The sequence below is a fragment of the Bemisia tabaci genome, chromosome 2 (genome assembly GCF_918797505.1).
Source record: "Bemisia tabaci chromosome 2, PGI_BMITA_v3".
NCBI classification, from domain to species: domain Eukaryota; kingdom Metazoa; phylum Arthropoda; class Insecta; order Hemiptera; family Aleyrodidae; genus Bemisia; species Bemisia tabaci.
In genome coordinates, this window is record NC_092794.1 from 24,529,769 (window position 1) to 24,555,779 (window position 26,011).

At 38.5% G+C, this 26,011-nt stretch overlaps 3 protein-coding genes across 4 annotated transcripts in view; 1 reads left to right on the forward strand and 2 right to left on the reverse strand.

Annotated features, from left to right (window-relative positions):
- Positions 1-1,561: 1,561 nt before the first annotated feature.
- LOC109029946 (small ribosomal subunit protein eS19) lies at positions 1,562-5,889 on the reverse strand. The gene is made up of 4 exons (XM_019040671.2): positions 5,748-5,889; positions 4,252-4,325; positions 3,344-3,513; positions 1,562-1,893 (listed from the first exon to the last, which is right to left on the reverse strand). The coding sequence occupies exons 2-4, from the start codon at positions 4,323-4,325 to the stop codon at positions 1,637-1,639; spliced, it is 501 nt and encodes a 166-aa protein (XP_018896216.1). The 5' UTR covers positions 5,748-5,889; the 3' UTR covers positions 1,562-1,636.
- Positions 5,882-10,845, forward strand: LOC109029953 (U6 snRNA-associated Sm-like protein LSm2). Its single transcript, XM_019040681.2, has 4 exons — positions 5,882-6,022; positions 7,418-7,485; positions 8,553-8,643; positions 9,699-10,845. The coding sequence occupies exons 1-4, from the start codon at positions 6,020-6,022 to the stop codon at positions 9,819-9,821; spliced, it is 285 nt and encodes a 94-aa protein (XP_018896226.1). The 5' UTR covers positions 5,882-6,019; the 3' UTR covers positions 9,822-10,845.
- Positions 10,846-12,432: 1,587 nt separating this feature from the next.
- Positions 12,433-26,011, reverse strand: part of LOC109029933 (LIM homeobox transcription factor 1 alpha) — a 42,991-nt gene continuing 29,412 nt past the window's right edge. The window contains exons 4-8 of one of the 2 annotated variants that reach the window (XM_019040652.2): positions 25,471-25,688; positions 19,786-19,922; positions 18,978-19,185; positions 16,077-16,184; positions 12,433-14,418 (exon numbers count right to left, since the gene is read on the reverse strand). In XM_019040652.2, the coding sequence (XP_018896197.1) occupies positions 14,210-14,418; positions 16,077-16,184; positions 18,978-19,185; positions 19,786-19,922; positions 25,471-25,688 (880 nt within the window). In that variant the 3' untranslated portion in view covers positions 12,433-14,209. The remainder of the gene's footprint in view (positions 14,419-16,076; positions 16,185-18,977; positions 19,186-19,785; positions 19,923-25,470; positions 25,689-26,011) is intronic. The other variant, XM_019040660.2, reaches the window with a different exon arrangement.

Sequence of the window (26,011 nt, forward strand, 5' to 3'; positions counted from 1 at the left end):
TTTCCCTCCATGTGTTTGCAGTAGGTACCAACGTATACCTAATGGTACTGAGAAACTAAAATATAGCCAACCTCTGGTTCAGGATGGCTAATACCGTTGGTAGTTCCTCACACGCGAAGCGCGTATTTCGAACGTTTATTTCAATTGATTTTAATGAGCGACTTTCAGCGAACTGAATGAAATATGATCTAATTCTGTTGGTTTTAATACGATAAAAATGAAATGTATATTAAAAATCCTTTAAAGTCAATTGTTCTCATGAACTATTTTTTTGATCCATGGACATGAATTAATTTTTGGTCCGAAAATTCTCGAAGAAACATTTATGTTACCTACCTACGCAGCATCTTATTTTCTCTGAAAATGATCTTATTAACCAATCCTGGAATACGTTCATTATTTGTAAGTTCTTGTTCCTTGAAAAGCTTCACATTATAGAGAGAATCTGTACTTATATTAAAATTTTCTTAGGGTGGAGGGAGGTGCCGTACATATTCAGAACATCAAAATTTTATTAAGGCTATTAAAATAAGATAGTAAATATCTAAACTAAAGTGAACTAAAAATCAATTGCACCTTTGAGAACAAGAAAGCACAGTCGTCACCGACACGACTTGTGGGCTATATGAGATAAAGATTTAGGGAGTAGAGGATGACGTGATTTTAGGTTGATGGATTCTAATCTCTATGATGAAGCTGTGTTTAATAGGTGCTTGCAAGCATAATTCAAATAGGGGGAAATATTAAAGTCTGCTTTCCACGACTTTACAGCTTGATTCAAAGGTTAAAAAGATGCTCTACATGATGTGTCGAAAAGCAGAGCAACACCGATCTAATTGCACTCTGCCTGGTCTCATCAAACTGACATTCGACAGTGCTCTGAATGCAAAGCTGTCTATTGGAAACAAGGCTTACTGTTGACTAAACACCTCCCTCTCCCCCCCAAGTGACGGAAATTTTAAATGACTTTCCTCCATCCTGTAGAATTAATTAAAGGTGAAATCAACTTTCCTTTGCACTTGAAAGAAAAGTATGATTCTAACTTCCCCTTTAGTGTTCAAAGCAAGAAGGGACCATATTGGTTTTGATCCTTTTAGTTCCAGAAGTGAAAATTTTTATTTCTTCGACTGATCATAAGTCTGAGTTATCATTCTTCCATTCCTCAGATCAATGGTTGAAAAAACACTGCATTTCAATGGCTCAATTCGAGAAAAAGGACTTTTTGTACACATTGAAACTATTGAAAATTCAGGCTGCAGTCAATTTCTTGAAGAGAAACCAATAAGCAGCCTGTATAAGATAACTTTCAGATAGGGTATTCTTTTGGGTTCATGAAAAATTGGTAGGAATCACACATAGGAGGCAATTCCTGTTATTTCATTCCTCATTTAAATTAAATAGAGTCAAAAGTGTGAAAAACTGTGTGTAAATAATGCAATGATACATAAGTAATCATTTCTCTATTTTCTGACTCTACAAGAAGAGGGGAAAACATTGAGGAAGTCACCGCAATTTTTAATTAGTTCCTACAGGAAAATTTTAGGCAAAAAGCTAACACAAATTTAAGAAAACAATTTTTGTGTTTATTTTATTAAAAATTTTTAGGTCTTAATTACAAATAAAAAAGAGGATAAGCTTAAGCATCGATGGTTCCAGGAATGGCAACTTTGATGCCGGATGTCTTCTGCTGATGGAGGAACTTCTTCTTCTTAATCTCCGTTCGAACTTTCCCGGCAATCCTGTCAACATCCCTTTGGCCTGATGGAGTGATTCTTCGTCCCTTTTCGACTTTTTCGATCAATTTGCAATCTTCCAGGGACTGCAGGGCCTTACGAGCTACGCTGCCAGCGCTAGGGCAGAAGTGTGAAGGGCAGACACCATTACGTTTGCGTCCTGAAACAGATGGGCATTCAATTAAAGTTACTATGTGCACTATGATTCCAAGAGAGTTCGCCTGGAAAATTTTAATGTTCCGCATTGGGAAGCAAAGCATGAAGCGAGGAAACTGCACATATAGTGTTAGAAATTTTAAGGAAAGCTTCAACCTGATCTACCTCTTTATTTGTTTTTCCAACTGAAGACAGAACTTCTTGAGAGTGATAAAAGAAACTACTAACTTAAAATGCCACAAAATTGAAACTGAGAGGGAGCTAAGTTTGGAAAAAAAACAACTTTGAAATCGTGAAACACAGTTGTAGAATTTCCGTAATGCAGGGATGCAGAAAGTTCTTAAACTTTACCAACTGGTCTTAATCTTGAAAAAACCCTTTTTCCCCATAGTTTTCAAAGCAATGACTTTTTTTTGGTCCTTTAGCCCTAATTACCGCAATTTCGAGAACTAATTGCGGTTCTAAGAAAAACACACTTTCACATCAATACACGGGATTTCGATCAAGCAAAACGACGTTGTAAGTCGGCAATCACATAACTCGGTTTGCGACGTCGCAGACTTTCTATTATACTTTATTTTTTAAACTGAAAACTACTCAACGGCAATGCTTTAAAACTGCCGTGATTTTTCTTCTCTGTGCGAAGAAAATTCTGCAAAAAGTTCAAGGAATGATGTCAATTTGTTCTCCTTAAAAAAATAACTTAGAGGCGGAAATTTTCAGACACGGCAAACGAGTTATGTGATTGCGGACTTGCACCGTCGAAAAGAGCTTTCCTAATTTTCTCAGCCTTATCATGTACAACGTGAACAGCCTTATTATTGTGATCGAGTGATCGGAAGTTCCTACGTCCCTGCTATAATGTGAGCCATTGCATTACAACACCCTATCCAAATGCAACAACTAGCCTACCGAAAAAGGAGGTAGGACAAGGTCTCTGAATAGTCAAACAGTGAAAAGAACACAAAAAATTATGCTATGTTCAAACAGTGAAAACAACACAAAAATTTATGTTGGGCAAGAAGATTGCGGCTAAAATTTCCAAAAAGGTTCAAGAATTAGTTAGACATTCTTTTATGGATCATCCAAAAATAATTTTTTTCCTTCTTTTCTTGAGATCAAATTTTATTTAAAAACATTAAAAATAAGAAACCATACCTCTGCCTTGTATCTATCTACAGGCATTAAAATTAAAAATTCATCAGGAAATAGAGAGTGTAACAAAGAAGAAATAGAATGAAGGTGACTGAATTTAAATTCAAACGAATTCTCAATGTTACCATTTCACTGATCGACCCCTAAAAAAAAGATTTGTAGATCATGATATCCAACTTATAGGTAAAAAAAAAAACTCCATCAACTTTTGTTGGCTTCTGCTTTTTGGTCTAAGTTACTTTTACACCTTTTTCCTTTATGATTAATTAACCAAGAGAGTGAAGAGAAATTTAGATTACCTCCAAAGATTTTGCAGACAGTTTTGGTTCCTACAGGCGACCTGAAGTAAATGTGCCTCAGAACAGCTGCGCATCTTGTGTAGTACCAATCTCTGTCAAAAGGAGCTAGTTCCTTGTGTTTTCCTGTTTTCACTACATCTACCCAGGCAGGCACCTTCAGCTTTCCTGATCTGATTGCAAATAAATATAAAAAATAATAAGACATATGAACAAGGACATGATGATAGATTTCAATTTGAAGTCAAATAATTTGACAGAAAATTTTTAGGTAGGATGCAAGAGAAAACTAATCATGGTTTAAGCTTATTTCTTGCTTAGTTACTGTGTCTTGAAGAGAGCTTGAGTTTGTCAAGTGACGCAACAGAGTAAATGATGCCATAAGGCAGGAACTCAAATTTTTCAGTGCGGGTTTCGGGTAAAAAATATCAATTTTAAGTTTTGAATATGTCAAAATTACTACCATAATTTGAATTATTCATGATGTTATTAGCATGTGACAGGAATCATTTGTAAAACTAGCAACAGAACCAGTAAATATTAAACAGTGGATTTCTCAAATTCCCCGTTTTTCATCTCTGACTTTGAATTGTTGCCTAGGGGTCAATTTTGGTAAATACTTGATGTTTGTTGAATGATCCAAGACAGGGGAAAAAATACTGCTTACAAGAAAATAGTCATTTAACTTTTTCCTTGTGTTGTCCTATGTATCCTTGTTGAATCTTGCAGAGAAATGAAACTTCAAGCCCTATTCTCAATCAAAACTTTGTAGGACTTCTTTGGTGGTTTCTGTTACTAAAATCTTTCCAAATCAGATTAAATACCAAAGAAATAATACATCCTTCCCTTAATCCCAAATGACATTTAATTCACAAAGACCACACACCCTTCAAAATAAAGGAAACACTTACTTTTTAAGGAAAGCAGCAAACGCTGTGACAAATTTCTGTTGGTCAACATCTTTGAGCGTCAGTGAACTCGGCATCTGAAATTATAATTACAAAAATTTTAAAAACCATATTCTCAATTTTTTCCTGAGGCAATGGAACTCGAATTATACAGCCCAAGGCAACCGGCAAGATGTACTTAACCACCCCGCAAGAATTACTTGGCTTTAAAATTTAAAATAGAAAATAAGGTATCAGCAGTTTCCAATTCATTAACACAAAGATATTGGTCAGTAGAGGTGTCGTCAGCTAAGTTGGCACTTGTGTACATTTAGCTTGAGTGCAGAAAATGCTATCATTCAATAGCGGCCAAGGATTGACCACAGCCTGGTCGTGGGCGTAGTCAGTCCTAGATCCCTATTGGACAAGGCACACAGCAGTTGCTTGCAAATAGAATGAGAAGAAGTGCCAACTTAGCTGATGACACCTTCAGTATATGCTATTGAAGATCTTAGAAATCCACGGGACTTAAAAAGTGGACTGTGATGTCCAAAATTATGGTGCAATTCAACACAAACGTAATGTAAAACTTTCTTCAAGAAAACGTTTTCAAAAAAAAACTAATCAATCTTCGGAAAATTGATGGCATTACAGTCTGCACCACTTACTTATATTTATAATCTCTTCCTGAAATGAAAAGCCACCACTTCAGAACAGGATGGAGTCTGAGCCAATTAAGTTTACGCACTTTCAGACTGTAACAGAAGGTACGCCATCTTGATTCATCTAACTACTTTAAAGATAAAAGTGGTATCCGGCGATCTGCTGCTGCAGTCGAGAAGTGCGTTATCTTATTTCGCATGGACTCTAGCCCACCTTAATTTCCTTTCATCAGTGATCTTTCTTCCAGTGTTGCTATTAAAGATAGTTTCAGCAAAATATCGTTAGCCTAGTGGCTAACATAGTACTAACTATAATTCAGTGGAACAGGCGTTATCGGAAAAAGGTTCTTTGCAGTAGAATTGCAGGTTATGCCCTCTTCAGATGCTACCAGACAGCAACAAATGCGAGTAGCCTGTATTCGCAACAAATTATATAGGCCCTACGAAGCTCTCAACATATCTACTAAAAACTTCAAAAGCTTAATAATCAAGTGACAACAGGAAACCAGAGGCTAATCTTGCATTATCGCCACAGGCCTGATCGGTGACCACTGTCTTGTTTTGCAGGTGGGGCTTTTTACTTGGGAAAATAACTAAAGTTATGCAACGGATAGTGCAAAGACTCACACTCAAAAATTCTTAAATCTATTCGGACAAGGTAAATGATCAGAAAATGGGAGAAAAAAGGAGTTTAGATGAGTTAGGCTATCTGTCAACTACTTGTTCACAGCCAACTGGGAGGCCGATCATGGAGCCGGGCGGTGTTCTGCAAGTGTTATGAAATTTTGTAAGATAATGTGACGAACATGAGGATTAAAAACTAGAAACTGAGACATTAAAAGGCGAAAAATTACTTACTTTGTCGAAAATATGATTAACAACGTGGTCACAAAGTAACAGCACGAGCCACGAAAAGAAAAGACATTGAGTGATGAGTTTTCGGGAAGGTTGTTGACGATGCAACGTTTACTGCTGACACCCGAAAACTAACCTCCAAAGTTAATCATAATAACAACAGCGATTCCCCCTGTTTAGCCGGTTCTGTACCAAAAAATGTGTCTACTTTGTGTTTAACGTATAGTTTCAAACGAATAAGTGTCTAGTTGATGTTTTGACCAATCGAAATCAATATGGTAAGCCATTGCCAAAATTACTTTCGTCTTCAAAAATTATATGGGCTATGGGGTTTTGCACTGTTCCTTGATTGTGAGTCGTTCCAACCCTGTGCTGCCGGACTATTAATATTTTATTTTAATTTATTTCCCCTTATCCCTGTTTTCAAACCAAACAATAACAACTCAATGAGGGTTTCTTTATGATTGGCGGTACTATCCAGCACGGAACTGTGTTCTTAAACTGGTTGGTTGATGGTGACGTCTTAACTGATCTGCCACAGCTAGTGGATTCGGAGTGTATCGTCACAGCGCGGCTGAAGCCAACATCTGTGGCTAATGGAGCCATAGTGGAAAGCCCTTTGCATCACATCAATGGCTCCACTGAGGGAAAACCCAACTTTTAAACCTTAAATATGATAACAAAGAATCGATCCCGAAGCAACTGTGTTCTTTAAGATGGATTTGCCAATGTATTTACCAACCGATCGATCTAACCTGCGTTTTATCAATGATAGATTTTCCAATCATTAAAACCTCCTCAAGGTTGGTAGTCTATTGATATATCTGTACAAGCAGTAACGCTGTAGCAGATTTTGATTTAATAGGAAGACTGATGCTATTCCTCTACTGTTGTCCCTCTTCCTTCTGTAGACTGCTACTGCTCATTCAGAGCCCAACTATTAATTTTATGATAGTGGAAGCTCTCAAATCCTGTCCTGTCTCTTAGTGTTACCAATAGGACTTGTCTAATATGAGAATATTAGCTTGCATTGGGAGCTCAGTTAACAACACCATTTTTTAAAGCTTTAAAGTACTATTATTCAAAATTGAAGAAGAGTTTCATTGTAAAGCAAGTACTATTATTCAAAATTGAAGATGAGCTTCATTGTGCATGGAGTTATACCGAATTCTGTCACTGCAAGAAAGCTAATAACTTTACTTTATTGATGTGCTAGACATCGCATTCAAATTTGTCTTCAAAATCTTAACATTTAAAACTTGCCTGGTAAGTTGGAGTTGTTTACTTTTGACCGTCACGCATAGTAGACAATGCACACAGTGGTATCATTGCTTGTGGTCAATCCTTGATGGACATTGGATGACTTCATGGCACTCACTTGCACCTTGCACATAGAAAGTAAACAGCTGTAAACTTATCTGACGTGAGTTCTAGTAAGATTTCTAGAGTACCAATTGAATTTTTCTTTCATTAAAAATTGATAAATATATTGTAGATCCTCTGTTCCGGCAGATCTGTTTTTGTGTATAGAACCAAATTATCAATCGTTATCTTGTTTTTATCTACCAATTTTTCCACTCCCTTCAATCTATTCTTTCCTCTCTATAACCTCCCATGGACCACATAAATGCATGAAAAGACTGATATCAAATGTTTCATTTCTTTTTTTCTAGCTGTTCTACTCTTTCTTCAAATCCTTGGTTGGCAAGGATGTCGTAGTCGAGTTGAAAAATGACCTCAGGTATGGACATCACTTTCATTAAGTTTCAACAATTATGCTTTGGATAAAGTGGTGGCACGTATTCAATCAATTATATTTTAAGGTCAACATATTTAATGCAAAAATAACCTGAATTTCAAAAAAAAAAAAAGAATACAAATTCTGAAAGAAGCTATACAAGGAAATTAAGCTGCTCTTCCTACAATACTTTAATAAGTATTTCCTAGTAATTGATTGATGCTGCTGAATAATATTATCATGCTGTAATGGTAACCTATTGATTCAGCATGATATAAAGTCAGGTTTTTTAGCCTTTCAGATCAAGAAAAGTAGAACTTAATTCTGCTAGAAAGGTAGTAAAATTTGCGAAACAGCATGTTTATGATGTGACAAAGCCTCAAAAATGGCTTACTTCCAATTTAAATTTTTCAAAAAGAGGAAATGGCAAAAAAATTTGCATCATGTTAAATTAAGCTTTGGGCAAAAGTGGAATTATAAAGAGTGGATTCTTCTATACTTTTACTTTTATTTTGAAATTAGTTTAATACCACAACATCTTGCACGGGAGTTAGAAGTAACATGAAACTCCTAGCCTTTCACTGAAGGTACAAAATTTTAAGAATTGTTATGGATTTCAATCAGAGGATGCTTTTCCTGAGAATCTGCTCCCATTTGGTGCAATTGCATCATACTTGCCAAGCGGATTTCTTCAAATTCTGCGTAACTCAATGATTTCTAAGTAATATCAGTTTTTTTTTTCAAAGCTCTTTTGGAGGGGTGGTCCTTATCTGCAAATTGTTTAATGTTTAAAACTTCAGCATGCATACATTTTTTTCACCAACCTTCTTTTTGAAGTTATTTTTATACATGGCTCCCATAAAAAATGATGCAGAATTGAAACAAAGAAACAAACTGAGGTCTAAAGTTCATTGAAAAGTCCGAATATTATCTTCAGTGGGTCACTAACAATTGAATATTTTTAAAATTATTAACTAAAGAATAATTACTACCACACATCATGTAACCCTTCTGTGAATCATCAAAACTCTTTTTAATGGCTTGCTTCAATACTTTTGTCTTTTTTCCAGTATATGTGGGACATTGCACTCAGTAGATCAGTATTTGAATATTAAATTGTTAGATATAAGCGTTACAGACACTGACAAATACCCTCATATGGTGAGTTTTTCCTGACTAATTTTATTTAACTTTCTTCATTCAACACGCTCTTTAATTTTATGATACCCTATCAGCCCCTTACACTGAAATATTTGGACAGCTCTAGAAAAATCTGGGTTTCACAATTTTTATACATTCATTACTCACAGCTCCTTTTATCAGCACCTTATCATTGCTGAAAAATTGAACCCCTTCATCATCAATGTTTTTCTCTCTCATTAAATTTAAAAATGGAGAACATATTAGCCAGCAATTTGTAGACAAAAGAAAAGCTACATTATTTTACCTGAGTTGGAAAAGTGAAAACCTTTGAACAGAAATGAGTAAAAATTTCTCTCAGCCTTCACAATTTTTAAGGCACTCTGGGCACGCCGAGAAATCTATAACGCTTTGGGTCCTATTAGACCTCATCAGAAGATCACACTCATTAGTGAGTTTATGACATTGGCACTTACAGTCCAAGCCAAATTTTTTTGTGTTGTTTTCTTCCATCAAAAGACATGCATTCGACACTCTGTTTACAATGTATGTCGATCAAAAAGTAGCAGCACCTCTTAATTTTGATAGGCAGCACTCAACAGTCAATGGGTCGATGACCTATTTTGATGGATTCATTTAGATGTTAGGAATCAAGCTGAGCAGAGTCGAGCCGCTTCATGCAATCAGCCTTAATTTGTGACTCATAGTTTACCTCTTATATAGGAGTTACATTTGAATATTTGAAACCTTTGCCAAAAATTAGGACATAATTGTTCGTCCCTATGCATTTAAAAAGAAAAAGCTACAAGAAAAATTTTGTTCTTGAGAATAGTTTTTGTTTTAAATATTGTATGAAACTCAGTAATTTCAATTACTACTGAAGTTTGAATTTTAGGAATGGTCTTGATTCTATGGAAGTCACGAGGCTCTGTTTTTCCTCTAGAATTGCTTATCTCCCTTTGTGAATAGTCTCTGGTGTTGTCTTAAAAAGTTTTCTAGCAATATCGTGCTTAAAAAGAGATGCCTGAAACTTCTTTGTAAATACCTAATAATAGTATTTTAATTTTTTCCCACAGTTATCCGTAAAAAATTGTTTCATCCGAGGATCTGTCGTTAGATATGTCCAGCTACCAGCCGATGAAGTTGATAATCAGCTATTACAAGATGCCACAAGGAAAGAGGCAATGTCATCACGTTAATCAGTGTTCGTAAGATCCAGAATCTTAAAATTTCAGTACCAGATATTTTACTTTCCTTTTTTATGACTCTCTTTCATGCAATAACTGGTATGTAATGTTCGAAGGCTGCAACCTGCTTTCTTTTCCTTGTCTTTTTCCTAAGAGGACAAAATGGGGACTTCAGTTTGTATTCCTTTTCTATTCTCAGTGATTTCTTTTATCTTTAAGCTAATTTTTTACTTTTTTGGTTTGGTAGACTCTTCTTTTTAGAGAGGTGTTAAGGTGACAGTGCTAAACAATTCTCAACTTGAGAGTGAAAAATATGATTCATTTAAAGAATTGTCATGACTTTGCTGTCATGATAACCATGTCTGATAATTTTCTTTTGCAAGTAAAAATTTATTTTTATTACTTCGAAAAAAAAAAAAAAAAAAAAACTATTGGAATTCACTATTTGCAATGAGAGCAAAGAAGGTCTTAGAAATTGTGCCTGAAGTTCTCTATACGGTACAATACCATAATCCTTAAGCTTGAAATTTTGCCCTCCTTATAATGTTTTTGTTTTCTCTCTGTAATATTAGAATCGCTTTCAATTGAATGTTCAAAAAATGAGGCCCCTATTTTTTACGTGAGATAACATTTGATATCAAATATTGTAACCCTCTCATATGCGGCAATATCTACCTCTCATTTTGTAAGATATAGGTACCTCAACTAAAATTTGTTCCAAAAAGTTAATTTACCCATTAATCAGAAGAGGATTTTATTTTTCATGTGTTATGCAAGTAGATAATCTGTTTATCACCTAATTTTAAGGTTTCAAGGCCTTCCCATAAACTGTCTTCACGAAGAAATAGACAATCTCATAAGTGTGAGGTGTCAATAAGTTTAAGATCACTGAACTATTTTTTTCGGAATGTATAGTTTTTGTTTTAAAATAATGAACTATTTTAGGCATATTTTCCATTATTAACTGCCCATAATTTCCTCAACCTCAAGGGTAGATTTTTTCAAGAATAAATGAATAAATGTGATCTCTTCATAACTAGTTCTTCAATTATTTCATGATGTAACTTTGTAAGATATTTTTAAACACCCATGACGTGCTGAATCAGAAAACCGCCTTTTTTTCCATTGAAATAAGTAGAAAAAAAGTCTCAAAAACTGCACAGGGTTGACTTTACTTAGAAGAAAAAAATGAAAATGAATAAGAATAGGTCAGTGAGCTGAAAATTTTCCCTTAAAAATAACTTTATTTACAAACATGTACAAAAAAGGAAAATGAATCGAATAAGTATAATCATATCAAATAGTGGGAAATACAGTATAAAGCCTAAACTTCACGTGAACTTGACTGATTAGGATCAATTCATTTTTTAATTCACTAATCTTTGGCACAGAAATTTTATACGATAAAAAAAAATACTTTTAAGGAAAAACTCTGAACTATCCTTGATTTTCATACTCTACAAAGTGGATGTATCACTTACTATTTTTACTACTATAACACATTGCAGTTTGATGCACAAATCGTTTAGACAGAATTGAATATTTTACCATGTGCGATTGTACAACTGAAAATCTCATTACAGAGGGGAAAAGCTCATTTTTGGTTTGTATCAAAAAAACTTATTTCTATCTCCCTATTATTCATCTTTCTTAGTGTAGGGCAAATTAATTTTTTTGCGTCTGGCATTTTTAAGAACTACATCACCAGTTTTAGTGGTTGTTATGGTCGAATATTTTATATCACACGTTTCCCAAAATTAGTCATGGTTCAGATCTGCACAAATTGTAAAAATTCAATCTTACAAGTAAGGGTACATGTTCAAAATGGTATGAGACATTTGATGAAATAGTTAGTAACTGTTATTCAACAGACACCATTTTCAAATAGATTTTTTGAGGAAAATTTTCTAGATCCAGACTATTGAATTATCATTGGAACAATTTTATAGCAATGATCGCAATCAGCCTAAGCATTGTATCTGATATGCACAATCCTCACAATCTTGGAATTGAATGCCTCTTAATGAATGATAATAAGCTAAGAAATAAGGAAGGACCTTCTACTTTCCATTAAATGAGCTTTGTAAATTGCGCTCCTGAAAATATTTCCTCCAAAAAGTTATAATTTAACACTGTAAGAACTGAGGGAATCGAATTGGTGCATACCCGACGAAGAAACATATCTTGATTGCAGTGTCTCAGTGTTTCTTACTTAAATTTAATTCGTTTACCTACAGGAGAACAGTCACATAAATTTTCCTGAAATTTCTAGTAATTTTTCCTCTCTCTTGTGATAAAAGACTTTGAAATTTTCAGGCTAATTCATGCTTTTGTTCTCCTGCGAAAAATTAAAAGCTTCGTTGAACTTTTCAAGAAGAGCAGACAAGATATGTTCCCAAGAGGAGACAACAAAATGAATCTGTTAAAATTGGTGACTTGGTTCTACTTTGCCAGAATATCAAGCAAAAAAGGTTTAAAAAGGACTGGGAGTAGATTTCCAATTGTTCCTACAATACTGTGTACTAGAGATTTGATCCAAAGACCATTACCAGCACCAAGATATTTTGCAAGGATTTTTTTAGCCTTTAACATTTTATTTTATTTTGTAGTTAGAGCACATAGCAAAAAATTTAATACATGATAATATTTACAACAATTTACATAATGCAATTACATACATGGTAAATCAGCAAATTATTCAAAATGCTTGAAACTACTCTCTTTGGTCTAGTTTTTCATTAATGTTTTTGAAACATGTTTAGTATCAGTATCACATATCAACAAATATGACGTTACCAACATTTTCATTATATCTCACATTTTATCACCCAATCTCTCACCAAACATGTCAGGTAGTGAAATTACAGAAACATGTATTTCAGTCGTGGTGTTTGGAAATTTCCGCTCCTAATTTATTTTCAATAAGAAAACCAACTAAACACCATGGCTTGAAATTTTCCGAGCATATCCCATCCGAAGAGAAGGAAAATGACCAAAGTTTCTCAGAAAATAACGTTCGGTAGGCAGTTTTCCATGTAGAAAATCAAGCACAAGGAGGCTGCAACGTCCGAAAGCGAGGCATGCATTCCTGCAATTTCACCATCGATGTAGGTTCCAATTGAGAACAATAGCAGATAGAATTGATGATAGCAACATAAGGAGGTATTGCTTATTTAGAGGTGCACCTTCTTCATCTCCTTTTTTGAAGTCCAAATTAAGTATAGGTTTATTTTATTTTGCTCTCTGTTTTTAATGTAGAGGCTGAAAACTAATTAACGTTTTAATAAAATTAATTGCCTCTAAAACATTGCCGCACAGTCATAAATACCGAAGTGTCTACCAGTAAGTGCAGTCCCATCTGTGCACAGCAGAAAATTAATTTTAATACTATGTATCATCTCCTAGTATCTGTGAGCCATATTCAAACTTTTTAACTTTAGTGAACCGTATTTTATCAAACGAATGTCAGCATACCCATAGTTGACAAAGATATAAACCCAAGAAAATGGGTGGAGGAAAATTAAACAAATATCAAAGTGTTTTGGAAGTATTGGTTGCTTTTGAATCTCTTAAATTGATCACCCAAGAGAAAATTTATAAGATGTTGTACACGGGTACTTAAAACAACCTTCAAAACGTTTCCGATCACCTCCTGATTCTTCCTTTCTCTTGAAAATTCAAATTTCAAAACCCAGAATCTCAAAGCGAAAGTACCAGAAAAATGTGCACCTTTCTCAAGGCTTTATAGGTCCCGCTTCCCCTCTAAAGAGAGACTGATACAACAATAGCTTTGCGGTCAATCCAGAAAAATGATCCTTTAAAATACTTACATATTTTAACCGGCTAGTTTTTTGCACTTTTGATTGTAGGTATTTTGTTTTTGGCAAGTAGACAGCAGTCAAAGAGAAAAAAAAGAAGAAAAAAAAGAATCATCTCAACACTACCTGTTTTGACTAGTTTCTTTTAGCACCATAATATACACATACATTTTTTGGCTCCCAGCTGTACTTTTTTTTTTTTTTTTTTTTTTTTTTTCTGACTTGGAGAGAAAAATATTTATCCAATTTCCTCAGCAATCTCTGATTCTCGCTCTGAAACTACTCATGACTTGAGAGAATTTCAAATCCAATCATGTAGATCATTACATAGATCATGTAGATCTGCAGTCTATAAATTTCATCTCCCATTAGCTCTTCAAGTATGTCCTTATTCATTTGCACCATATAAAAAAATCTCTCTACCCATGGTATGCGCTAAAATATTTACAATCTTGCCACACATAAGCATCCACGCCATACTTATCAATGGAAATATTCAAATCTAAATGCCTCATTTTTGCTTAATGCACCACAATAATCTTCTTGATTCTTATCTGTAGATTTGTCCATGATTCTTGATCTTCACTGCTCAGAGTTACTGAAGTACGAGTTCTGCATGAGATATAATTTGTCAATGGGATTAACTTGGCCTAATGTGCCGTGGAGAATTCCTTCATGGCTTGGTGGCGGGAGGGACAAAGAATCAGAACCTCCCTCATCTAAGTTAGTGCTCCCATCTAGCGAGATGTCCGAACTGCAAAAACTGTCTCCAGAGTGTGTGGGGTATCCGTCTGCAATAAAAAGGAATTATTTTTAGTGCATGCAAGTGTTTCCTTTAAAATAATATTCTCAGGTTCCTAGTTACCAGGATACCTAAGGTATTTAATATTTATGGAGATAGGTATTATTGACTAAAGTCGAAAAATGTACTTGTCTGATCTGAAGTTCCAAATCTCTGCTCATGTTTTATTTTTCTGTACTAGGGGCAAAATGACTCACATATTTTCTTGAAATTATCTGTGAATTAGGTATCTGCATGCATTTATACCTAATACCTAAATATTCACAGAAAATATCAAGGAGATATGTTGGTTCACTATCTCTTTAAAAAAAAAGTTAAAAAATAATCCGAGATTTATACACATGGGAACAAAGATAAACGCATTTTTTTTAATTGAGCTAAAATTATTCAGAAAATACCTATCCAAATAACTTTTACATGAGGCACAAAATAGATGATAGTAGGCATTAAAATATCCTAAAAAGTGTCTTGATTTTTAGGGATTTATTACAAACCCTGGTAAAAATTGGCGATAGGAGCTGCGTTTCAAAATACTGTATGTATAAAAATTCTTAAAGCCGGCTAAAGGAGGCGATAGAAAATCATATAGCTGGCTGCAGAAAGCGGAGAAAATCATAGAGCCAGGCTATACGAAGCGATAAAAAATTATGAGGGCGGGCTATAGTTCCTATCGCCGGATTATACACCTTATCGCCATCTGCTATGAAAGGCTATAAGAAATTGTGTAGAAATTCGTGTGCTTTGAAAATCATTAAGTTTGATACGGAACCACTTTAATATTTACAAAACACACATTATATTTTCCTTTAAAACATATTTTTTTTTTCATCAATTAAAATGAGATGGTCCATACAGAGTGTGCAAACATTTCAAAGTCATGAGTTGAATAACGCTGACTCCGCCAGATTAAATATCAGAGCCTAACATAAAGCGGAGCGGCGACGCACTGGCGCCTACAAACCTAACAGGGATACTTCACGCATTGCGCAACGCGTGAAGTATCCCTGTTAGGTTTGTAGGCGCCAATGCGTGTTTTGCGCTGGCCGCTCGCCCGCCGCGCCGCAGCTTGCCACGGCGCTTGAAGCAACTATTTCACACTAGAGGTATTGCACACTTGCACAGTATCCTACGAAATTGAAGGCATTCATCAAAAGCACGGAGCTTTCCTCGCAAAGTAAATCAAGATACTACGGCCCAAAAAGAGAGCGGTAGTCCAAAATACTCGTACTATACCTAGGTCCAAAATACATCAAGACAAACTCTCCATGCAAAGATAGGGAGCAAATACTTTAGCAGTGGTGCCGTGTTTTCAGTTTTAGAGTCCCCAAATAAAGTGGCAGCCTTGTCAATGTATTTGCTCCCTATTTTTGCAAGGAGAGTTTGTCTTGATATAAAGGTGGACTCTCAGGATAGCGTGGGATATCCCCTCCATTTTGGCCTCAACGAGACCTTTTTTTGAGCTTGGGAGATGAGTTCAGAGAAAACCAGTGGCACCATCGTGTTTCTCGCGAACTTTTACTTAAGAATCAATGGTCAAATCGCAAATCCCTTACACATGCAACATCTCCATTTTTTAATCAGCAATCCATTTTTTCCCGTTTATTTTTTATTTCCTAGGAGTATTAGGTACGTTCCAAGGTGGCTTACCATCCGGCGAATAAGGTTGGTTCGGGTTCAGGGGTTGTCCGGAACCAGAGAGAAATGGGGCGTCCCCACTGTCGTGCATGTTGAGGCTGCTTAGGCTCAGGTAATGATCTGCAAAAAAGAACCGAGAGGGTATAGCCGTTATTTTCGGTCATGTTCGCGAGATGAATCGGGGTATGGAATTTTCATTAGAATAAGAACAGCACTAGTACATAAAAAAGAACTGAGAGGAATTCAAAATTGAGGAGCTTGGAGGACAAGGTGCATACTTAAGTGCAGATTTTGCTATTTCGAGAAATAAGTTTTCGAAGTTTCGAAATTACATGGAGCCTTATGGCGGAAAGTAAGCTCAAACTGACTTTTTGATACTTAAAAATTGGAATTTGGGAGCGCATTTTCGTCAGAATATGCATTAAGACTGGTTTTATTTGAAATAATTAATTTCTCTATTTTTCAAAAACTGCGCTTATGCGCCTTGTCCTCCAAGCCCCTCAAGGCGTAAATACACCCGGCGATTAATCGCCGCGATTGAAAGACGAAAGCCAATGGAGAGCCTGGATTTCGATAAATCGACGTCAATGGATCGAAATCCAGGCTCTCCATTGGCTTTCGTCTTTGAATCGCGGCGATTAAAAACGTCGTGCTGCAGACAGGGAACGAATGGCAGCGCCCGAAGCGAAACGTTTGCGTCTGTCCACCTCAACGGTGAATGTTAAAGAGGAAGCGCGTGCCTTCATTTTGTCTATAGGCAGCACGGACATCCATCGAGCAGGTTTAGTTGCATGAAGGCGCTACTGAGTGAGAGAATTCTGATTGCTTCAGACACGGCTGTCGTATTCCTTTAGTCGTTCCTTGAATGAGGTCCTTCCACTGGCTTTCTTGGAATCCTTTGAGACCCAAAAATGAAGGACGTCACAGCCAAGTGTAGGTTAAAGCGCACGTGAATATGGTTTATGAATCTAACTTTGTAGTAGTGTTGAGTGATTTTTTTATCAGGATATGTATGGAGAGGAGCGATTCAAAATCTGGTATGCACCGTCAGGCCAGAGCCCATTGGCGGATTCAGCAAATTAGCAACATCGTCTTTTCTTCATTTAAACCTATGGAAATGTATCGATTATTTAGCATAAGTTTAAATGGAGGCAATCCCATGGCCGGATTTACCTACTTGCCGCCCATGGGCCGCCTTCTTCTCATTCATTTTGAAACATCAATAAAAACCATCAAGTGAACGTGCCGGAGGGAGAAGGGTGCATAAGACGCGTTCATTTTGTCGGACACATTTTTTGCGTAAGTCCTGTCAACACTACTAGCAAAAGTTCACGGAACTTCGCGCGAAAGTTCAGTTCCGTAAACCTATCTCTGTGTGGACAAGGCCTTTCATTTGTAAGAAATGAACTAAAAAATTAAGAAAGAACAAACATAAATGTGGTTTAATAATTTTAACTTCCGCCACTGTACCGCGCTGACCACACTGTGTTTGGCGCAATGCGTGAAGTATTCATGTAGTCTTGTAGGCACTGAGCATGCGTTTCACGCCGCGCCGACCGCTGTTGACCGTACTGTATTTGACGCAATGCGTGAAGTATTCATGCAGTCTCGAAGGCGCTAATATGTGTTAGATGCCGACCGCCTCGCCCAGGGCTTCTCCTTATTTCATCTCAAGTCCTCGTCATCATTTCTCTCTGCGCCGCGCCGCTCCAGGCCAAATTACATGTTTGGTTTCTCTCTTAACTCAACTAATTAAAGGTGCGCAGTCTTTTGTATCACCGAAATACGACAAAATTAGAAATTAATGAATTCTCAGGTAATGAGAGATTTTGTCACTTTTTCTTCTTTGTAATTTTATTCTGAAACCGATTTTTTTGTACCTGCATTTAAAAAAATTGCAAAATTTGCCGTCCCCTAATTTTGCCGCCGTGGGCCGCGGCCCATGTATGGCCACCCCCTTAATCCGCCCCTGGGCAATCCGGTGTTGCTCAATTGCTGGATCCGCCTCTACTAGAGCCGGATTAACCGGCGTGCTGTCATCTCGACAGGCCCCTTGGGCGACTTTTTGTTGTCATTGCCACTTTTTTTAATTCTATATCTCAGCAAGAAATCCGACCAGATCCTCTAAGGTTCCAAAAAATGGGTAAGGCAGATTTACAGATGACCTAAAACTGAACTTTTGGGTGTCATGAGGCCCCAAAATTTTAATCCCATAAAATTACGTTTCATTTAATATTGCAAAATTTTGGAGAAAACTTGCTTCAGATCTTAGGTCGTTTCTGTTTCCATCGGAGCAATATCCCCGCCATGTTTGGGCTCCAGGTAGCCCGCATGAGGTCAGTGGCGATTTTGCAAGCTGGCAACACTATTATCCTTCCAATTAAATCCACTGAAACCATCGATTTTAGGTAAAACAATCTACCTCACCAAGAATCGATTGTTTCACATGCATTCAAATGGAGGAACAAAAAGCGTTTCAAACTTTCGAGAATCGGCACTGCACATGAGGATGAGCGTCCGTAGTCTCCTTACGAAGGCACTCTACCTACGATTCAGTGGCGAGGCGTGAATGATCGATTATCGATATTCCCCCATTTGAGGCCGTAGTAAAGAATCGATTATTAAGGTGTTTGTCGCGAACAGGGGCGTAGCTAGGAAATTTCTCGGGGGGGGGGGGGGGGGGCATGGGACCACCTCTCGTGGTGAAGAAAGGGGGGGGGGGTGGGGAATGGAGAATCCCGTTTTTCTGGGGGGGGGGGGCTTAGAGATTTCTGGGGGGGCAGGCCCCCCAGAACCCCCCTAGCTACACCCATGGTCGCGAACACCCTGTTCATCGATCCTTTCAAATGGCAGATCAATCGATATATCGCAAAACGCGCCAAGCCTCTGCTACGATTAGTAGTGAATTCTCACCCCACTCACTGTGGTCACTGTTGATTGATTCCTGCTTGATGTTGGCGTGCCCGTGTCCATCACTCTTCTCGTCCTTCTCCGAGCTGGACTTGTCCGTCTCGATCTTGGCTTTCCGCTGGATTTTCTTCATCTTGGCTCGCTGGTTCTGGAACCATACCTGCACCACCCGCACACTCAGACCCGTGTCCTTCGCCAGTGCCTCTCGAACCTGTCAAACAGTCCAGACACAAGGTTAGGTACGCTTCATTCAACGTTGCAACATTTCTACTCGTAAATTGTATTTTTACTGGGAAGCTGTTGGCCGTTTTTAATTAAAAATTTTAATGAGTTTTCCTCTGACTGCGCGTAGAAAGCAGTAGATTCTAAAATATTGAATTTCTTTAGTCAATTTTGCAACCATTTCAATTTCATTGCAATAAGTTTCAATAAATGAGGCCCCTTCAAATAGGAGCTAGGCAACATACACAACACTCAGCTGAATTGCAGTATTTTTACTATATACAGGGTTATTCAAAAGTCACGCACCACTGGTCATAACTTTATTTCTAATTATGATATCAATTTGCTGTATAAGACCTTTTGCCTCACATCGAGGGGAAACTTTTTAAGTACTTTCCAGTTTTTGATCCCCTCAGGAAGGAGGGGGGCGGGAGGCAACTCAAAAATTTCAAATGGCCGCCCCCTCATGGCCAGTGGTGCGAGACTTTTGAATAACCCTGTAATTGCTACTTATTGCAATCTATGCTACTCGGGTAGACTGTAGAGGGGTATGGAATAAGCATGGTTCGTATGTCCTGTCCTGGCTCACCTTTCTACAGGGTTTCGGGCTGACTTCAAAGGAGGCTTTGAACTGCCGCCTTTGCGCTGAGGTGAGGATCGTCCGCGGCCTTTTCGGGCCTCTCCTTCCGTCGCGAGGTCGGCTCGTGTCGTCTAGCAGCAACTCATCTGGAACCATCCAAACCAAAGCAACTGTATGAGTAAGTGTCTCTGAGAGGCAATACGTGAATGGATTTACCAAGATTCACCTTCATTTTTGAGGGTAGGCAAATTGGATTGCACTTTGCAAAAAGTAGAGTACCTGTATAGGGAGAGTACCGACAGATCGGTTCATGGAGGGCTTGGGGCCCAAAAGTGCAGCCACCCTTCTAACTAACTTCTAACGCACAAAATTTCACTGCCAGTCTGCAGATTCCAATTCTAACCGAGATGGCCAAGAATGTGCAGAAATGAGCGTTCTTCCGCGAAATTGAGTAAATTTATGCAAAAACTGAGTCAAACACGTGCTGAATACAGGACGGTTCGCAACAATGGTATCAGTAAATCGCTCTGGATAATTGAAATTCATAGGTTGGCTGCCCTTTTGGGCCCTAACTTTATTCGCGGAGGCATCGGTGAAGGCCTGATGGACTTTCGGAGTTTCAAATCTGTCGGTACTCTCCCTATACAGGTACTCTAGCAAAAAGAAGCCAACGGCATTCAATCGTAGCTTAGATTGTGCAACCTACATTGGATCGAATTTGGCAAAAAGGAACCAGCGCAATTACAGTGTTTTCAAAATCGTGCAACTTCTTCTTTTCATTTAAATCTACGCAATGTACTTATAGTTTTCAAATTGCCACAATTATTTTCCTTTAGCTTTCACCATTTTTTGGTAGGAAGTATAAAAACTATTTGCTATTCTGAAAGATTTTTTTGGATAATTGTAAAGAAGCAACATTTTTACAACACTGTGATCGCGCTGGTTCCTTTTTGCTAAATGCGATCCAATTCTTTGTAATACAATTTCTGAAATCATGCAAGAAATTAAATTTACAAAGGTAATCTTGGTCTTGAAGTTGTAGAATATTGGGAGTAGAGATGGAACTTGTTCAGATGATCAGTTTATATTTGCAAGGTAAAACAATTTGCACAATCTTAGCGATATCGGAATGCTCTTGGTTCCTTTTTGCAGAATGCAATGCAATTGTGCTTCCAAATGCTGGAATTGCGGTATCAGAAATTTTCAAAATGAATTGGGCGCAGGAAATTGTATTGTTTCGAAAACTGCCGCAGATTGACGATGCAAGTGCGCCTTCACGAGAAACGCTGCAACCTGGTGTACACGCAGTGCTAAATACCGCCCATGATTTGTATTTATGCTTGGCATCCGTCTAGCTGGGTAAAGTTGTTGATTTCTCGAATTTTCTGGTACTATATGTAGTCTGGATTGCTTATCCATCATCTCTCAAAACGAGCTGTACACAAGAAAAATCGACTTGATTTGAGCAGAAATATTCTTGAATTTGCTGCCGAAAAAAATTCCTCTTTGATCTAAAGAAAAATTCATTTGTTAAGGAGAAATAATGTCTGTACATAGAGAGTGGTTGTTATTTTAAAAAAGGAACATGCTTGTTTCAAGCTATTTTCTTCTCAATTCAAGAGGAAATCTTCTCGGCGGGAAATTCAAGAACATTCCTGCATAAATCAAGAAATTCCTTCAGAATAAGAATAAGAACCTGAATAAGAATAGTATGGGCGCCTGAAAGCTTTGATTTCGGTACATCCGCATGTAAACAGATATTTAACGGTATATAAATTGCCTTCAATTTTGACAGCTAGGCAACTTGCTTACACACACGCTCGAATAGTTGTATCATCCCCCCTTAACGTCCTCATGCTCGCAGCAGTAGAACAATCGTTTTTCACTCTTGTTCAGGAGTCTAGGTCGAAACATGGAGTTCTTTGGACCGAAAAGGGCAGCCAACCTTTCCACAAGAAAAGCACTAGAAAATTTTCGCCGCTAATTTTCATATTTAAGTGCCAAACCAAGACGATTGACAATGTTCATAAATGAGCGTCCCTCCGTAAGAACAGGTAAATGTAGGCGAAAAAACAATGTCTAATGAGTGCTTTTAAAAAGATGTTCTATGAATGTAGAACAACGGATAATATTAACCGTAATAATAAGTAATTTTGGGCAATTAGAGTTCATAGGTTGGGCTGTCCTTTTAGGCTCTATGAGCTCCAAGAGCTGATCAGACTGAACATCCAAAATTACAAACATGTCCATACTCATAGGCAGATCCAGGAAGGCGTAGAAAGTGTACACCCCTCCCTTTCGCCCGAAAAAAAGGAGGAAGAAGAAAGAAAGAAAGAAAGAAAGAAAGTAGTAGTAGTAGTAGTAAAATAATTTTATTTTAAAGCGGTGCTTTAGCATCTAAGGTCATTTACACCTCTAAAGAAGGCAGTATAACAGTAGTAGTAAAATAATTTTATTTTAAAGCGGTGCTTTAGCATCTAAGGCCATTTACACCTCTAAAGAAGGAAGTAATAGTAATAAATTTACATGGAAATTAAAAGAAAGAAAGAAAGAAAGAAAGTAGTAGTAGTAAAAGGAAGGACGCCTATATTTGGCTAATTATTCATGATGCAATTGACTCTGATGACTCTTATTGATTCCCTAAAATTTCGGAAATTTTCTGGGAGTCTCCAAGACTTCCACTACGCTCCCCCCCCCCCCCCGCTCATTTGAAGTGCCTGGACCTGCCTATGATACTCTCGCCGCCCCCCCCCCCTATTCACTGCCGTCCGAAGTAAAAACGCCGTATCTCCAATCAACACTTTTTCAATTTTTTCTGACACAAATGTTGTTTTACAAAAAATCTAACAAATATTAATCTTTCATTTTTTCGATACACCTCCACCGTACCATTCGGAACTAAAAATGAAAAACGAAGCTTGATGGCAGTTGAATTGTTTCGCAATGGAACAGCACGTGTCGGAAAAAATACGCAATTTTGAGTGGAGTTACGGAATTTTTGCTGTGAAAGGCAGTTCAGGTCCTCTGCTGACTCCAGAGCGATGGAGAAATGAAAATAAACGATAGGGTGCTAAATTGGAGTAAAGAAGACGTCTCGTTTCGTTGATTCGTTCCGGCGCGGCGTAGCAAGTTCTTTTTCCGGGCCGATGACTCGCCGGAATGGCACGCGGGGTCCGGGGCCGTGCTGGCAAGGGGTGGCGCATGACGTCCACGCCGAGGGCGAGGGGTAACAAACTCTAACAAGGGCAGCTCCGGTCCCGCAGTTCCACCGTTTTCACGCCGGCGTGGGATGGGGCGTTGGGGCGCCGGCATCGTCAGCAATGCGTAGCCGACATCTTTGGAATTCTTCCGCACAACTATCCGCAATTTATGGCTCCCCCCGCCCCACGCTCGGCTCGCACACTCAGGGAAAAAACCTCGGTTATACGAACCGATAAGTTCAGAAAGCGCGATTCGGTTTGGAGGAGTGAACCCTCGGAAACCGACGCGACGAGACGTTTCCCGTTAACAGAACCGAGCTGAAAACGGGGAAAAACGGTTTGCGTCGGAGAGACAAGAAAGGTAGGTCAATGGAGATGTTGCATGTGTGAGGGATTTTCGATTTGACCATTGATTCTTACGTTAAAGTTCGCGAGAAGCACGATGGTGCCACTGGTTTTCTCTGAAATCATCTCCCAAGCTCAAAAAAAGCTCTCAAAGTGAGGCCAAATGGAGGGGATATCCCACCCTACCCTGAGAGTCCACCTCTACATCAAAACAAACTCTCCATGCAAGACAGGGAGCAAGTACATTAGCAGGGTTGCCACTTTCTTTGGGGGCTCCAAGACTTAAAACACGAAACCCTTGCTAATGTATTTGCTCCCTATCTTTGCATGGAGAGTTTGTTTTGATGTAGAGATGGACTCTCAGGGTAGGGTGGGATATCCCCTCCATTTTGGCCTCACTTTGAGAGCTTTTTTTGAGCTTGGGAGATAATTTCAGAGAATACCAGTGGCACCATCGTGATTTTCGCGAACTTTTACATCAGAATCAATGGTCAAATCGCAAATCCCTCACACATGCAACATCTCCATTAGCGTTACATTTCAACCTCTTTTCCACCCCACACTGTCGATTCAGGACCGCAGCTTATCCCAAACCCAGCTTACCCCGAACCGAGCGTACCCCGAATCCAGCTTGCCCCGATCCCAAGCTTACCCTGAACCCAACTTACCCCGAACCCAGCTAACCCCGAACCCAGACTTACCCCGAACCCAGCTTTGCGTCTCACAATCAGACCAAAACCGCCAGTGGGCTGATTGTTGACGTTTATAGACAAAGTGATAGACAAGGAAGATAAACTGAAGAGAAAGCGATTCTATAGGTGGAAGCGGTCGAGCGTGTCCTGGACTTGAAGAAAAAAAAGATCTAAATCCCAGACAACCTGCCGAAGTAGAGCTTTCGAGCGGTTCCGGCGCGTCGCGCCGAAATTCAAATTAAGAGATGGATTAGTTTTAGCCGGTCGGCTTCTCTTTTTACCCCCCTGATGAATTTTGAATAAATAGAGTCCAAATCGGTACTACCTAGTACCCGTTTGTTTCGTGGCAGATCCGCAAAAAAACTCAGGAAATGCGTCATTCAATCATTTTTCTAGTTTCGCTAAGCTCTTCCAAATTTCTTCCAATTTTTCTTGTGTGGTTTTGTTACCAGGCAAAATGTTTCTATGGAACTGGGTGTTTCCTTGGACATTTTTGAACCACCTATTGCGTCACTTAAAGAGAGAAGAGAAAAAAAAAAAAATTGTGGAAGCGGATGGTTGCGATGGGCAAAGGAGGTATGTAATAGACCATCTAACGGCAACCCACGCGAGACTCTGTAGCTAGTCTAGCATTTCCCCCCCCTTAGTCTACAGAAACCATCCGTTTCAACCGATAGGACCACTGGACCACCCTATGTCTTCCTTGTCATCGCTTTGTCTGTCAATTTCGATGGAGATGTTGCATGTGTGAGGAATTTGCAATTTGACTGTTGATTCTTATGTAAAAGTTTGCGAGAAACACAATGGTGCCACTAGTTTTCTCTGAAATCGTCTCCCAAGCTCAAAAAAAGCTCTCAAAGTGAGGCCAAAATGGAGGGGATATCCCACCCTACCCTGAGAGTCCACCTCTACATCAAAACAATCTTTCCATGCAAAGATAGGGAGCAAATGCATTGACAGGGTTGCCACTTTTATTTGGGGACTCCAAAACTGAAAATACGGCATCCTGCTAATGTACTTGCTCCCTATCTTTGCGTGGAGAGTTTGTTTTGATGTAGAGGTGGACTCTCAGGGTAGGGTGGGATATTCCCTCCATTTTGGCCTCACTTTGAGAGCTTTTTTTGAGCTTTGGAGATGATTTCAGAGAAAACCAGTGGCACCATCGTGTTCCCCGCGAACTTTTACACAAGCATGAATGGTCAAATCGCAAATCCCTCACACATGCAACATCCCCATAATCTGCGCGCTGGTCGTGCGAGACGAAAAAAAGTTTGGTGACGTCCTGTGTCTTCGATGCAAACTCGTTTTTTCCGTGAAGGGTCAGCCCAGCGGACAGACGATTAAGTGCACCGAATTGAAAAACTTTGGTTGATAGGGAGCACGTTCCATACGAAAAAGGAAACGTTAAACAAGAGGGGAAAAGCATCCGCGAAAAAAAAGTATATTTTAGAACTCACCTGAAGGGCTTTGCTGAAGGAGGAACATTTCTTTTTCGAAATCTTGCCTACAGAAAAGCTGTCCGGCACGGAGGACGAACTGCTCGCCCTTCTGGAGGGGCTGACAGCAGATGACGCACACAAAGCACTGAAGGTGAAAGATGTGGTTCTGAGCTCGCATGATCATCTCGTGCGGCAGAACCCGCTCGGCGCAGCGTAGACACTTGGCCCCGAACAACCTGCAACACGCAACACACTCGTATATTCTACGTGCAAGAGATCGTAATTGACTGAGTGGATCACACTGAAAAACAAATCTCGGTGTATTTACTAAGAAAAGGGTAAAATTACCAAGAATTCGGAGTTCTATTTGATCCCAGTTTTTCCTTGGTAAAATTACCATTTATGGAATTGGTAATTTTACCGAGAAATCTCGGTAATTTTACTGGACCCCGGTAAAAACGCCAATATTTTTTATCGACTGTGGTAGAATTACCGAGATAAAATGGCAAAGTTACCGGGAATTGATTACCAATAAAAATGGTATTCTTACCTGAAAAAA